The 17,294-nt window shown below is 31.9% G+C and overlaps 1 protein-coding gene across 5 annotated transcripts in view; it reads left to right on the top strand.

The window, feature by feature from the left end:
- LOC130444236 (inactive dipeptidyl peptidase 10) overlaps window positions 1-17,294 on the top strand; it is a 217,597-nt gene that overhangs the window by 150,313 nt on the left and 49,990 nt on the right. For 2 of the 5 annotated variants that reach the window (XM_056779298.1, XM_056779299.1), the window contains exon 2: window positions 569-699. The exons of 2 other annotated variants lie outside the window; for them this stretch is intronic. In XM_056779298.1, the coding sequence (XP_056635276.1) occupies window positions 637-699 (63 nt within the window). In that variant the 5' untranslated portion in view covers window positions 569-636. Of the gene's footprint in view, window positions 1-568; window positions 700-14,631; window positions 15,120-17,294 lie in introns of those variants that run through there. One more of the 5 variants, XM_056779295.1, reaches the window with a different exon arrangement.

Genomic DNA, 17,294 nt, shown 5'->3' with positions numbered 1-17,294 from the left:
AATTATTGCAACATACTTTAGTTGTCCTTAAAAAGTAATGCTTGCAATACCGAGTAACTAAAAAACCAGATATTTTTTGTTCAAGGGTGATAGAGTAGAATTCTCAACAACGGTTAGTTTTTTAGAACCAGAAGCAAGTAGAAACTCTGAACATTTAACTGCAGTGTACAATTATTTCATTTCTACAAGATGAAATCGTATTTAATGGAATGAATTGAAGCCTTGACTCTTTTTTGCCACTTTTTATATATTACTGTTAATCATTGAACAGACGCTGTGCAAAACCATTACTACAAATACAACATAAGGGAAAGGATACGGTATTTATAAGGAAAATGTACTAGTTTGTACAGATTGCTCAGATTTTCATTATCAGATATTTGTCGTCACACCACCAAATTTTAAAATGGTGATTAGCGCGTTTTGGTTATGTATTTTAAATGTTACATTTTGAATTACTTTTTTTCCGCTAACTTAAATTATTAATAGTACAAAAACTAATAAGTAATCTGTGTGATGACAAAATGTAATACGCCAACCAACAAAACATACTTTACTTTTTTGCCAGGACGAAAAATATTTAGTATGATATCTTCTTTAATCCTCGAAGTACTTTGATGTCGTTTCACTGATAGAATGAACACTGTCCAAAGCACTGGAGGAGGACATTCAGCGGGTAAAAAAGAACATCGAAACGAGGTATGTGTATTATTTTTGATTGCATTATTTTTTACACGTGGAATACTTCTAAACTCTTGATTTCTTTTTATTTTTTTGGTGATGCGAAATTGAATAAAAGGAAATAATGGATCGAAAATGATGAGTATTGGATGAAATTCCAAAATTGCAAGCCGCAGATTACTTACACTATCTTTACTCCATAAAATCTTGGAGAATAATGAACAGAAATCATTATTTGAACCATTGCAACATTGAAATTTCATGTATAAAATTCAAGAATATATCGTCGTTAACACTAAATCCCTTTTTGAATGTCTTTAGAATACAAAAATCTTGAATTCGATCTATGTTTATATATTTTCAAAAAAATACATATTTTTTATATATGCGACGATATTTTTCATTTCCACCCCATCATGTTTATAGTAAACCTCTTCAGGTAAACAAACAAAAACTCCCGTTATCAACGGCCAATGTTGTATATTCGAAATGTACGACAGAAATTCATTAATTCATTTCAGGATTAACTTCTCTTTTTTATATAATTACTTTCGGTGCGAAGTTAATTTCATTTTTTCTTGTTAATACTTTCAACGTCCTTTCGTTGATTTATCTCTGTTAGTAAAGCTGATATACTGACAGAAATGGCGAATATAAATATTTCCCTGTCATTTGTTATTACTTGCACTATTCAAATCAACTGCTTCGTTATTACTTCTCAAAATGATCATTTTGAGTATTATTAAGATGTTTGTTAATATGGATTTTCTTATTCTAAGCTCCTCTGAAAATCTTGGAGTCACTCAGCGTGGATGGCTACGGTCATCTTTTTATGAATTCTAATGGCTTCTTCTCTTCTTCTTCATCTGTTATATCTTCTTATGTATTCAATATTCAATTTTTGATTTTTGCGCACACTTGGTCTTCCCACTATATTTTTTGTCGTCCTTTTGGTCTATGTGACAAAAGACTGCATTGTATGTTTTGTTTCCTGGTTGTAAGTTTTTCTCTATCTATCTTTTTTGATCTGTAATTTCTTTCATTTGCTATGGTAACTGGATGACTGAAGTCCCTATTTTTATATAATTGTACTCTCTTTATTCTTTGGTGATTTTATTCATTTTTCTTCTTGATATTGTGATAAATTTGGTCTTTTTATTATGTGTTTTTAAACCTCTTTTTTGGTTTTACCGTTATCAAGAGTGTCGTTGTTTCCAGGATTTTTCTATTCCTTACCATAAGTGCAATTTGATCTGCATATGTTATGAATTTTATTGGTTTTTATGAAAAGGCCCTTTGAATCGCACTATCTCTTATTGCTTATTATATACTAAATAGCGTTATTGATAGTACGTTTACTTGTCTTATCACTGTTTCTACTTTCCATCTCCTTTATCAAACCTTCTCTAATTTATACTTTCGCAATTGATCTTTCAATTTCTATTTTTGTTAATCTCATACCTTTCGTTGTTACTTCTAAGCATTGCAAAATGGCTGTAAAGTCAAAATGATTCCTCAAAACAATCTACAAAATACACGGATGTAATGTCCTTAAATCCTTAAAGCTCTCTAAATAATTAAAATTACTTTCAAAATATCTTAGAAATAAATAAGGTTGTGATTTTGAAGGTCAAACATATCGTATATATCTAATAATTTAGATAATTTATGATTTTTATTTGGTTCTTCTTCCTCGAAATCCATTAATAGTATGTGTAGCTGAATATTGAATTCATTTTTTGTCTTTGTATATTTAAATGCATAATTTCCTTGTCAGCTACAACGCAGATTGTCCAATTCTTCAAATATCGAAATCAGTTGTGTCATTTTTCCACCTAGTTTTCAAAAATATAATTTATTTGTTCCCAAAAAAGACCTATATGTTGAAATTATCTTTTGTATTGATTAAATGATGTACCGGGTGTCCCAATAAGAATGGCTCTCATCCATATCACGGGAACGGTTTATAGTACAGCTTCGGGAAAAAAATTATAACAAAAGTGACCTCTAGTAAAACCTGTAAATAATTTCCAGGTTTTACTAGAGGTCACTTTTGTTATAATTTTTTTCCCGAAGCTGTACTATAAACCGTTCCCGTGATATGGATGAGAGCCATTCTTATTGAGACACCCGGTACATTAGATGATATGCTTCGTTATATCAGATAGAAACAAATCTGAACTCTATTAGTAACGAACAGAGAAAATAATGTATATATCATTTTTGGCAATCAGTTTTCTTTTGTGATAAACTGGGGAAATAACGTGCTTAATACTGATGGAGTTACGTAGCGAATCAAACCTTTCTTTCCGCAAATTGAAAAAGCAATTAGGAAGATGTATCAGGTGTCTCAATAACAAAGAAATTCGGCCGTGCCCCATTACTACAACTTTTATGACAAAAATTATCTTGTGATTAATTATCTGTCAACTGGTAGTGAATTATGAAATCTCAATTTCATAAAACTGCCTAATTGATGGTCATTAAAACGAAAATCGGCGTATAATTCGAAAATAATCCAAGTTCTCATCTTGGCAATTAAAAGTTGGGAAAGACAAAACGTCGTTTTTGCGGTATATTTCTATAACAGAAATTGAGTTATCTATTTAAAGTAGTTTGTCATTCACACTCCGCCATAGCTTTTATTTTTAGAAATTAGAGTTGAGATGATATCGTGCGATGTAAAAAATGCGAAAAATTTCACTCCTTAACCCTCTCGCTTCAATTATTGAAGGCTCAGTCATCAATTCAACCACTTCAACAACATAAAGACATCTATTATATTTTTCACAAAGCATGAATGCAATGAAACGTCGAAGAGAGGGCGCTAGCAGCAACAAATATATAAGTTTTCTATACACTCATAGATGGCGTTTGTTTCAAAGTATTGATTTCAAATGAGTATTGAACGGGTCGACGTTGGAAGAAAACTGTGTGATAATTTCTCTTATAACATAACAGCACCATCTTTGAACTAAAAATTGAATGTAACTTATACTTGCTTTATTTTTCAAAACATGTAATTGTATATTTTCGTTTTACTAAGCTGGGTCGACAAACATTGAAGTATTAGTAAATAAAACTGGTTAGGTACTGCAAAATATTTTGTTACATGAAACTTCACCGTAGGGCTGTTTTTAGGGTCTAGCAAATAATTAACGACATTTATTTTTCATGTTGGTTTTTATAATTTTTTAAAATGCGACATTCTATTGTCTTATTATATTATTATATATTATTATTATTATATCTTATTATATTATAACTTTTATAGACAGATGACTACATCTGATCAAGCAAGAAATTGTTGCCAAATTAAAATTAAGATATTGTTTGAATGTGTTCAAACTAATTCATTTTATAGCAGAAATGGGATTATTTCCATGTTTTTTTCAAAAAAACAGTGTGTAAAGAATATTAGCTTAATCAGCTTCACGATTACAAGCAACTTCTTCACTGATACTTATTAGATCTAGGGATAATTTTTGAGATATGGCAACACTGATCGTGTTTGACTTTTTGAATAGTGAACGTACTCAGAACGTGTTGTTATACGAGTGCTATTTGAGTTGTTTACAGATACTTGAAACTTTCCATAAAATGGAATTGAATTGTGATTCGCTGTTCCGAATTTAATCGTGGTCGTACTTCGCTACAGGGTGATCGTCCAAAATCGGTCTTTGTGTCATAAAACATCGATGCTGTCCGTAAAATGATATTATAAGATCATTATGAGATTGAAGCATTTGCCTGCAAAAAGATTTGTTCGCGTTGGATACCGAATAATTCCACAAAAAATCAAATTTATGATACATCCGTTGTACAGTTTTCGTTTGGCATCCAAATACCTCAATCGCATGCATTGATATCAATGTAGAATATTTTGAAAAACAATTGAAGCCAATTATAAATGTTTGTTTTTATTTGTCTATGTCAAAACTTGAGTATCTAGTCGGTATCCATGGTTCGTATTCTTTAAAAATAAGTTCCTTTTTGACTACTAGAATTTCATGTAATTATCACTGAAAAAATATATCAATACATAATTTTCATCGAATATTTGTTTGTTTAATTGATATTATAATGACAATCAGACTCGACTAACCTAGAATCAGCAATTACTTGTATTATAGTAGATTGGAAATAACAATTCATCAATTGAAGTCATCTAAAGCTTATCAGTGAACGTATCTAATAAATTTCATGTCATTCAATCGTGTCTTGTATCATTGTCAAACTTGTTTAGGTCTATTATTTAATCAGGAATCGATTTACGAACGAACAACGTTTGCAAATTATTGAATTCAACTATCAAAATTCATGCTAGATTAAAAGATTGCATCGCGCTTTTCTTCCAATATACTTTGGTCGGCCTACTGAGGGAAGTAATCGGAAGCTTGTGACTAAATTTCGAATCTAGTTTGCACTATTGAATATTAAACCACTAACACGCAAACGTACAGTGAAGACCAAAGAAAATATTGCGCCAGTGTTATTGATAACCGTGAAATGTCATTCGCCGCCGTTCGCAGCAATCGGGCCTCTGTTAATGCACTACGTGGAAAATTTTGCGGAAGAATTTGAATATAAAACCTTATAAGATAGGGCTGGTGCAACAATTGAAGCTACACGATCTCCCACAACGTCTAACTTTTGGTGAATGGGCGTTGGAAAAGTTGGACGGAGATCCACTTTTTTATCGAAAAATTGTGTTCAGCAACGAAGCTCATTTCTGGTTGAATGGATACGTCAACAAGCAAAATTGCCGCATCTGGAGTGAAGACCAGTCAGAAGCATTGTAACAGCTACCAATGCTTCCTTAAAAAGTCACTGTTTGGTGTGGATTATGGCTCGGTGGCACCATCGGGCCTTATTGTGAATTGCGAGTGCCACCGTATGATAATTGACGATTTTTTTGTCCAAAATGAAAGATTTAGACATACCTGACATGTCGTTTCAATAAAACAGTGCCACCCGCCACACGGCACGTGAAACAATGGCCAAATTGAGAGCCACCTTCGACAAACAGTTTATCTCACGTTTTGGGCCCGTCAATTGGCCGCCTAGATCGTGTGATTTAACGCCTTTGGACTATTTCTTGTGGAGACAAGTTAAGGCTAATATCTACAGGAATAAACAAGCAACGATTGACGGCCAATAGTGAAGCATTTATTCTTGAAATACCGGCCGATATGTTGGAGAGAGTGTGCCAAAATTGAATCGTTTTATCGATTTCAATAAAGATTTCATCAAATTGTTTGTGGTTTTTTCAAAATCAAATCCTATGCATCTTAAAAAATTAACTGATTAATTGAAATTGTGATTTCAGAAATAGATTAATTATGTACCACCTGCTATTAGATTCTCCATTAGTACGAGAAACCATCTCCCAACGCTAGTTGATCTCTGTGTAATAGTTCCATCCAAACACCAACAAAACTAATTGGGATCTTTCCATAGGAGTGAAGAGCTCCATTAAACCCATAGTTGATTCATTGAAAATAAACTTAATGGAGATAAAGATAATTAATTCGTTAAAAATCATCGAACTAATTACCGTACTAGTTATAAATAGTGATAGAGTATCCATTGTTTTGTTAGCAGATTTAATTAATTTCGTTTAATAAAAACTATCATTTATCATATTGTCAAACAAAGAATAGAGCTGCTACGAAATGGTACGGGAAGTAAATGTAATTAATTGGTCATTTTTTTCGAAATACACAAAGAAAATTAGATTCATGTTGTCAATAGAGTTTTAGCAGGATCAATTGAAGCTTTTGTTTTGAAAAGGTATAATACCTATAAAAAGTTAATACAATACAATTAATACAAAAGTTGCAGACGTTTTTGTCTCATATATTTTATCTTGCTTTCAAAAAAGACAATCATTTCATCTTATTTATATAGTTATAAGTGTTATGTATAGAGAAAAGGATAAACACGATTTCCAAAATAAACAAGTTCAATATCCGTTCGTTGCCTCCCAGACCTGTTTTGATAATAGTTGTTCGAACGTGTCCACTTATTGATTCAAATAATCCATTTTATAACTGCATATAATAGACAAATCTCTGGTGATCAATAGTGAACGTTTTCAGTGTATTTGTGGAGAGTATTGGTCATCGTTGTTACAATAGTTTTATTTGAAAGGTTTTAGCTCGACCAATATAGAAGCTGGACTGTATTTTTCTCTTGGCGAGACTGCTCTTTCGTTATTAACAATAAAATATTGGGTAGCGGGGTTTAAATGAGGCCGTACGACCTGTGAAGACCAGCATCGCAGTGGTCCACCAAATGAAAATCCACAATGCGAGACTGGATGCTCGTCGATTGAAAGTAAGCGAGCTAGCAAACATAGCAAACATTCGTTATTGCAATGGCCAAAATTAATGAATTAAAGTTTGAATTGCTACTTCATGCACTCTATTCGCCAGATTCGGTCCTCTTGGATTATTTTCTGTTCCTAGACTTGAAAAAATGGGTGGATTAATGACTATTTTGAGGAGCTTGTCCATTCTTATTATAAAAAGTGTATCGAACTTATTTAACATCGCTGGAAAAAGTGTATAGAGCTAAAAGGAGATTACATTGAAAAATAAATGTGTTTTTTTTCCAAAATTTTCGTGTTTTATTTGTTTGAGTGAATTTCAAAAACCGAAACCGTTCTTATTTTCTTAGTTGATGATACTTATTTCAATATTTCGAATTGTAATCTTCAACAATCTCATTTGTCTAGTTTTATATAACTTATATTTGAAGAAAGTTGCTCTTGTCAAAGAGCATTCTGGAATTTTCATGAATTCTACTATTTAGACTGGCTTTGGAAATGATGCATCCTCACTTATAGAATGAGGAATCGTCAATTTTCGCTAGACCTATTCTAATACGTTGATTCCGATATGGTAATGTCGTGAAAAATAACCAATAGAAAAACATAATTTCAATCTAGATACTTCATTTATATCATAGCATTAGAGTTCAGAAGGAATTTTTTGGAGTGGTGCGGTTCTTTAAGCATCTACTGGAGAATTTCTCATCAGATTTATCCTTTTACCAAAACTTTTTCTTGTAGGTGCATTGGAAGGTTTCTTCATCTTTTCTTAACGTATCGAATGATCAGGAAACCAAATATTATTATCCTCAGTAAGTCAATGAAATATTTATAGCATTCCCACTTCAGCTGGGAGTCGACGATTAAGGTTCTCAATGATTCTATAGAAGACTATCGATATTTCATATTTTTCATGTATTATTTTCAGTTTCACTTCACTGTCAAATATTTCTTCCTGTGAAGTACTCGTGCAGGTGCCTGGTGGTAATTAGCATCTGGAACCCGCCCTAAATACTTTGGTGGTAGTTTCTTTCTTGTTTTTTGGACCATATGTATATTATTTAATACTATTTACCTTGAAAGTTTGAGTAGTAGATTCCTTTTTCAAATTATGCTTAACGCTTAACATTGGGGAACATAACATATTCCTTAACTAGGAAGATTCGCTGATAAAACCGTACTCACTACCTTTGATTTTTGCTAATTTGTACCTTGCTCCATGTGTTAATCTATTAACCGTAGGTATAGAGGTGTCCGGTGATGGTGTCCAGTATTCTTTTTAGCTTCATTGCTGCACACACAAGCATTGCTATGTCTTATTCTGGTATGCTAGAGTCAATATTTCAGAGTCAGTATTACATCTAACGCTTATTTAAAGTAGTGAAACGGATTGTACAGGGTTATTTTTGAATAATTATTTCAGATACCCACTTCATTCAGAAAGAAGTACTAGCTGGGTAAATGTTAGTAGAAAAAAATCATAATGAAAGTGGTATTGCTTAAGGATTTAGTTAGATTTATATAGTGCCAGCATAGGGTCCATTTTTTCAGTTCTTTTACGCAAATCCTCTAATTTACTATGACCTACATAATAATCATTCCATTCTCTCAACTTCGCCTTTAATTTATTTACGTATGTTGTCAACTGATAAGAAAAATTACAGTGATTACTACGTGTTCATCTCGCACGTCGCGTCGTGACGAATGTGCCTGGAGAAGGTGATTTATTTTTAGAAACAACATTCAAATTCAAAGCAGCTACCAGTGAGGGCACAATATTAAGAGAAAAAATCGTACGTCGAATAGATAATACCTTTATTACATACTCTTTCGACCTTCAGCTTATTCAATTTTCACATAAATAGCTTTCCATTTGAATCCTAGTGAATCCTAGCTCTTTATATATTCCAAAATGCTGAAGATTTCAATTTTTCTCTTCATATCTGTCTCGTATACAGGGTGTTCTGGGACTTAATGAAAATAATACTGTGACATAATGAAAATTTTCTCAATTATATATTCGAATTATGAACCGGAAGGCCAAGGGCGGCTCGTGCTCAATGTTTAACAATTCGTAATGTTTACAGGGAAAACCTGTATAATCCGAAGATAGCAGAAATTATGTTTTCAATCGATTTTTCAACAAAAAGGTACTCTTTGTCCTCGATAACGGAGATATGTAGATTTTTAGATCGTTGTTTATACCTAGAAAACCGTTCGCCATAAAGAAACATTCTGAAGAAAATCATCATAAATTGTAATTATTCATTGAAAATACTCATAGTAGGTGTTAAAACACAATCAAACAACTCTAATTTAACTTCATACTGTTCAACATCCTGTTGTTTACGTAAGGAAAAAATTATAATGTAGAAAAATTTAATTGGTTATTCCACAACTTTTTTTACGTATTTTTAATGAATAACTACAATTTATGATAATTTTCTTCTTCTTCTTCTGGGCTTTAATTATTTATTCCGTCAAATACACTACATGGACATATGTAATCATCCATTGAAAAATCATAATATTCGAATGTATAATTTAGGGAAGAAAATTCGAAATAACGAAATATCTTAAATGCGACACAGTATTGATTTTATAAGGCGGAATATCTGAAAACATAAACAACGTTCATCGACCATCCATTTATTTTCTCATAATTCCTTTGTGCGAAATTTAATTTGTTCCGAATGTAATGAAAGTTTGTTTTACGAATCGGTGGAACGTATTGGAATTGCGATTTTGTTTTATGTATAAATATTTGCTGATAAACAGTGAAGGATTCATAGGACGTTGACCTGGTATTAAACGTTATCGAACTAGGACATCGATGTCTACCATATATCTAATAAAACTTCCAAATAAGTTCGAGTGGAAAAGAGTGTGAGCGGATATTACATTTTTATTAATAAAAATACCCATAGACCGGGACTATGTGATGTTTTTTGTATAATTGAAGCTCTAGTCCCAGTTGAAGCATATGTAACAACTAAAAATTGATCTTTTTTCTGATTACTTTAAACAATTTTTTATCAAAATTTAATCAAAATGGAAACAGGTAATAGTCACAGGAACTAAATATAGACGCTTACTTTTCACTTTTCATATATTTGGAACCGAGTATTTTTGAATTTGAATCATTTAAAAACACGGTCATCATCCCAATATTGTTTCTTCCTCTCCGATTTGGTGTAGTTCTAGTTTTCAGTTGATAAAAGTATAACTCGCTAAAAAGACAAATCCAAACATAAAAATCTAACCCATGCTAATGAACTTTCATGTTATAATTGCTCTAGCTTCGAGGGTTGCTACTCAAGTTTTAAGATATTGTTTTCAAAATATTCTCCATTAAGATAAAAACAATTTTGTAGGTTTTTTTGTTTGAACTAATTTTCGAAGCATTCTTTCCATTCCGATTGAGGTTGCTCTAAAACATGTGATTATTTGTTCGCATCAACCGCTTCTTCAGGTGTAGAAAAACGTTGACCGCGCAATTTATTTTTGATTTGAGCGAATAAAAAGAAATAAGGTGCAAAACGGCATTGATGCCCAAGTATGCCTCGATTTCACTTGATGTCACATTACGAGTTTATGCCGAGATTCGATGTTTTTTGGCTCCAGTTTTCGCCAGTTTTCGACGACCTTCACAAAATTCATCCTGTAGCGAAGTGCGACCACGATTGAATTTGGAAAACCAGCGAAACACGGTGCCTCGAGATGGTGCTTCATTACCATAAGTCGGCACACTCTATTTTTGGTTTATTCCACGTCGAGAAGTATTTCATTTTTTTACCAAGATATTAACATTGGTGTTGCTATATTTCAAAACTTAAGTAGCAACCCTCGTAGTAGTTGTTGCTTTTTTATATATAATTGACATTAAATCGATGTCGATCCTTCGATTCTGTAAGGAGTCAATTTGTTTCCGACATTTATTTTTGCTTGTGATGCGATATATCGTGAGAAACATAATAATTATGTCACTAGTATGTTATATAACAAAATAAAGAGCACGACTCTTCCCAGTAGGGCTCAGGTGCGTAATATAAATAGTAAAAAGCGAACGACCGATCCTAAGTGGATGTGGTGTTTCAATAAAATTCGTACTTAACATCGTTCCACGTTTGCTATGGATTACAGAGCCCGAAAGTCTGTCTCACTGGGTGAATTCACTAGAGTTAAATTTACTACTTAACTCAGGAAATAATGAATCAATTATTAAATGTATTTTAGAAATTCTCGATTGAGTTTAAAGAAGTTCTAGAGGTTTAAGGGATGCGGATCTCCGTTGAGCGAATCCAAAGATTTTCTATATGTATACAAAACTGAATTTATTGTATACGACTCGGTAAAAGTAATTAATTGAAGGTTGATTCCATCTTTAAACCAGCATCTTATTATAACAGTTGAAGATGCTTTCACAATTCAAAAGTTCTGATTGCTTTAGAGGCCGAGAAATCTTTGACAGTGCTTTTAAAGGGGAAACTAATGTAACTTGAAAAAAATGTGGATATTTTGGTACTAATAATTAGTGTCGTAATGTTGTAGGTGAATTAATAGACACTGTTTCGTACGTTCTGAATTTATTTTAATACTTTACACTACACTAACTTATAATATAATTAACTTACACTATCACTCAACTAACTTAATTTATTTAAATTCTTGGAATAATTTTTATTTCCGTCTGTTCACTATTTATTTATAAACTGACTGAAACAGCGCTACACAAACACTTCATAATCCCAAGAGAATTCTAAAAACTTCTAGAAAATGGAAAAACAAAACATAAATAAATAGACCTTTCTAGAAATTATTCGTAAGAAACAATGTCTAATATAATAGAAATTTATGTTCACGGATCATCCGCATTTATAATAATTCTTGAAATTTTTACTCACGTGTGGCCAGGTGGTATCTTTGGGGGATATTCAGCAATGTTACATTTCAAACTATTAACGCTGAAAGAGTCCTCTTAGTAAGCTGGTGACGTGGTTCAGAACGTCTTTCGTTAGTCTTAAACGTTTCCATTTCAGACTTTAGTTTGTACTTTCTTTTTAGGTTTCCTTCTCCAGACGGTTCTTCGAAAGTTTACTACTATTTTTTTGTATTGTAAAAATCTATAAGTATCGAAATCTTTCACTAGATTCAGATTTCCGGAAAGCTGAATTACTATAAAATCCACTAAAGAAGATACATTCAAACTGCTAAACATAATATATTTGTATATGAATTGTCTACAACTTCGCATTTTTCTAAAGGTTAATTATACATTTTCGAACGATCAATTTAAACACATTTTGGAGTAATGTCCAAAAAACCCATAAATCATCAATTGAGTATGATATAAAGTTTAGTGAGTTTGCTTACGTAAACTAAAAATTTCAGAAAAAATGACGATACTAAATTTAGAGATTGAATAATTGATTCGATAATTTGAATTAAAAAATATAAAACGTTGAACCAGCTGGAAAGTAGGTTATTTAAATACTTTACATTCTACTTTGGAATCACAATGTGGTTTCTCTCAGTGGTATAATTCGTCTTCTAAGGCTTATTGGTTTTTATTTTCATTCTAATATTTTTTTCACATTTCTCAAGTCGCAACTCCTTGAATTATTAATGATACTCATCGATTCCATAACGTTATTGATTTTGTGTGGAATACCGCATCATCAATGTGATTAGATCAATCAAATCGCTGTGACATTTTGATATATGTATATTAGAAACGGCGTACGTTCGGAATTATCCTCCTCCAGAGAGTAAAATTCCGTTTAGATGCTTTTATATATCACTTTTCGAATCAAATACCAGTTTTAGTAAAGAATTTTGACGGTTCTAAAAGAAGAAATCATCTCAACATTATTTTGCTTAACTTATAAGCTCATATTCTAAGAGATCTGAAAATTATGGAGATAGAAAACTGATATTGCGATGAAGAAGCTCTAGAAAGGTTACTTTAGACTTATCGTGTATATGTGCAATCAAACTAAATATTTGTTTCGATGTATCCATTATACAAATGTTGATTCATTAGTTCTTCATGTAATAATGAGAAATTGGAAATTGCAAATAATTCTATAGGGTCCTTTATTATTGTTTTTGACACAATTACATTCCGTTAATCTAAAATCCGCTGTATTAATCTATTCTCATACAGAGAGAGTCCGTAATTTGGACTAGATTCAATAGCTCCAACACTATTACTCCAATGATCGTACTATTATACAAAAATTCACTTCTTCTGGGCCATAGACAATCGCCGATGACGTAGTCTACAGTTTTATCCTTATCCTTGTATCAGCAGCCTTCCTGATTGTCTACGATGCCTTTAGCATTGATATAGCGTTTTCAATGACTTTATGTGATTAGAAGGCAGTTAATTGGTCTGTTTTACACTGTTTGTGCCTTTTCTGGTCTCATGCCATGTGCTTTTATGTATCTCGGCAAAATTTGAATTGTGATCAGATTATTCAAAAATGTAATAGCTCCACTTTTAGCTACACCAAACGAGCTGGAACTTCTAGCCATCTAGTCGATTGAGTATCGCTTGGTCACATTCGATCACAGCGAATATTCCGGTTTTGAAGAAGGTTGCATGTTTTGTTTCTCAAGTTACAAAAATTTGCTTTTTTGAGGTGTCCAATAGACAAGCTATTCATCATTCTCGTACCAGATGACTCCAGTAGTTATTATTTCAGGCTTTGCTGGGGATTTGTATCTCCAATCCCTGTTTATCCAACTTGAAGATATCTAGCATACATGATATCCTCATGAATTAAAGTTGTATTGTTGTGTCCAAAGTTGAAAAGTCCAGTAGGGCGCTGAACTCTCCATCATGGCAATGGCACCGTATGTGAGAAGAGGTTTAAAAATGTAGTGTATGTCCAGTGAAGTTATTCAAGATCCATAGAAAATTACGAAAGGATTAATTGTAAACTTCATTCACCCAAATATACGTGATGAGAGCGCACAACTATCTTGAACAGAAATGTTTCTCACTTTAAAAATAGACTTGGTAGCTTTATTTTGAGTTGTATAGAGAGTCAAACATTTGTAGTTTGTTATCACTATCTTGAAGATATAGAATACGCGCTTAGGAATAATACTAAAAGTTTCTACAAATTTTGAGCATTCTTTTTGGTACTACCACATTTTTGAAATAAATTTGAAGTAGAATATTATCCAAAATAGCATAATATGAAACTAAATATCTGGATAATGGTACTATAAATCATCAGGATCTAAAACACCAACAATTATAGAAGAATGCTGCTCATAAGACAGACATCTCAATATTTATAAAATAGGTTGAGTCATGAATACATATGAACAAGTTATCAATAGAATAAATTTATTATTAATTAGAAGAGACCTGTAATTAAACACTTTTATGATTGAAAAATTAAATAAAATTTATTATTAACATTATTAAGTTCGTACGTCACCGAATACTCTAAACAAATTTGCTTTTGTCCATACGATGCTTTCCAGGATTTTCATTTTCCAGCTTTCGAGCAAACTTCACCAATCTATAACCAGTGTAATAGGAATAAGCGTCGGAGTTGCGTGCATCCAACTCCTATCGGCTTTCGTCGGGACAACCCTTCAGTTTGGGTGTTACATTCGAGTAGTATACGTGTCGAAATATTCGCTTGTAGCGTATATTAATCGTTTCAATATAAACATTGTCTACCACGCGATATTAATAAAACTATCTCGCTATTGCTGTTGGTATATTTAACGCTTTAAATGTTGTTTCTATGATAAAAATAAATGTTCCGATGTCCAGTAAATATATGTGTCTTAAAACTATTTAGATTCGATGTATTTTTTTATTGATGTTTATAAATATTACAATTCAAAAACAAAATCCTAAGTAGCAATATAAATAAATGAATATATTTTTTTGATGAGTATATAAATATTTGAAGCCGAAATGCCAGAGGTAAATAATAAAATAGAGTTGAATTTTCTAAGAAGAATAAACATGCCGAAAAAAGAGGAGAAACCAGAGGAAAAATCGGCACTTAAGAATCCTAATAATCCAAAAAGTCCTCAGAATAGAGTGAAAATAGCTTCCAATGCATATGTTGAGGTAAGATTTGCGTTTTTGTTTACTCGGTTAATTTTTAAATTTTTCATTTGAGCTAACGTTTGTCATATTTTTTGTTTTTATTATTATTATTGCTAGAATCAAAATATTCAAATATTGAAATAATACTTCACTTTTTTTATTACATCCATTCGTTAATTGATAAATGAAGATATTTTCGAAGATCTCCGTGAAATTTTATATATTTTTAAGAAGTATTTCAATACAAATTTAATACTCAATTCACACTGGGCGATGCATATAAATCCCTATTCCAAGATTTCATTGCGAATTATCAGTTTGTGACAGTTCACTATTCAAATCTCTATATCAGAGCTTATCAGCATTGAGCAGTCTTACTTTGAACTTTTTCGTAATAGAAGTCGTTATAGGTACCAGAATACGCGAGAAATTCGATCATATAGCTTTTTGAAACATGTAACTCACTCTTTGACTGTTTGAGAATCGAAAGAAAAAAATAAAAGAATGAATTAAAACAGAAAAACCTGATACCTTTCGCCCATGTTTATCATGATAAAAAGTAAGCAACAAAAATGTTGATTTGATTTTAAGATGTATTTGGTATTTGTTTTTGCATCGATAAAAGCCGCTGGACATGATGCAATACAACGAGCAATGTTTATTCATCAAAAACAAGGGCAGATGAATTTCATCTGATTGTTTGATGCAAGATCTCGCACTTTATTGGTTTGGTGTTATTTTTATTACTTACAAGTTGTTATTTTATTACGTTTTATTTTGCTTAGGAATTCTTTATATGTTCCTTCATCTATTCTCAACTAATTTGCCAGATGAACAATTTATATTGGATAGCAACAAATGAAACAAAAATAAAAATTTAGAAGTTTTCTATCGCTATAATTTTGGAAATAATTATCAACGATGAGTCATATTTTACTTTTGACGGGATTAAATCGGAAAATAATAAGGCTTATCATTGTAAAAAAGACGAGTAAGTAGATTTAGAAGTGTATTTCCAAAAACACAAAAACTTTAACTCGTAAGTGTTAAGATTAGTATGGTTTATACATTTGTCTTTCTGAAAATTCTGTAACCGCCAAAATATATGAAAAAGAGAGTGTTAGATCTAAATTAATGCATGAAGAAGAAGCGTCTCGAAGGAAAATTTTTGTTGTGGTCAGATATAAGAACTGCTCATTATACAAAGGACGTTGTGGGATTTTTTGCAGAGTTGAATATTCCATGCATTACTAGGAATGTTCCTAATGTTCTCCAACTGAGGCCAATTGGACGTTTTCTACGAAATTTGATCTATATTCTGAAGATTGGGAAGAGAAGACTCCGCCCAACGCCAGATTCGGTATTTCATAATGCAACATTTGAGAGCAAAAATTAGGAAAGCAAGTCAATAAAATCGTTGCAATCAAGTTTGAGATTATAGCAACATTTAATATGAAGAATTTGAAAAAATAATTTACAGTATCCTCAATTTCCAATTATTTAAAAATTGTTAGCATCATATTATGTATTACGTACTCAGCTAAATTACCTAATTCCCACAAGCTGTTGCCGCTCATCAAAATTTAATATTAATTACATGGGGGGTGTACGGTTTATATTCTCATTAGATGAAATATTTGAAACTGGTATTTAGGTGTGCTCACCAAAATTACAGAAGAGAGTGAGTTGTCATTTCGTCTACTTCTTGATATTTCCACATCGTAGTACTATTTGCGAAACGATAAATGCATAGGTGACGCTATATATTTTGATATAAACTTATTTTCAGGAAATTATTTTCTATCTTTTCAACGTAATCATAATCTATTTCATGCTCCGTCGTGAAACGTTAACCACGTGATTGTTTCTTCTGGTTAAATGATAACCAAAAAGCACACATTGCCAAATCAGGTGGATAGGGTGTCTGCTGCCGCACAGTATATGATAATACAATATTTGGTAATTATCTAGATTAAGTTACACCCCTCCGATTTCGTTAAAATTTTAGTATGTTATAAAGAAAACTACGCTGTTCAAGAATATGTATACATAGGACGCGGAAATCATCCCTTCAGGTACTTTTTTCCATTTAAAGTATCAAAAAATTGTAATGATTTTTCATTGATTGTAATATTTCAATTAATCCGTGAAACATAACCTAACCTAACCCACATACTTCTCTACAAAATGAAATTC

The sequence above is a fragment of the Diorhabda sublineata genome, chromosome 5 (genome assembly GCF_026230105.1).
Source record: "Diorhabda sublineata isolate icDioSubl1.1 chromosome 5, icDioSubl1.1, whole genome shotgun sequence".
NCBI lineage: Eukaryota > Metazoa > Arthropoda > Insecta > Coleoptera > Chrysomelidae > Diorhabda > Diorhabda sublineata.
Note: the sequence above shows the minus strand (reverse complement) of the source record. Positions and strands in the feature narration are given on the sequence as shown.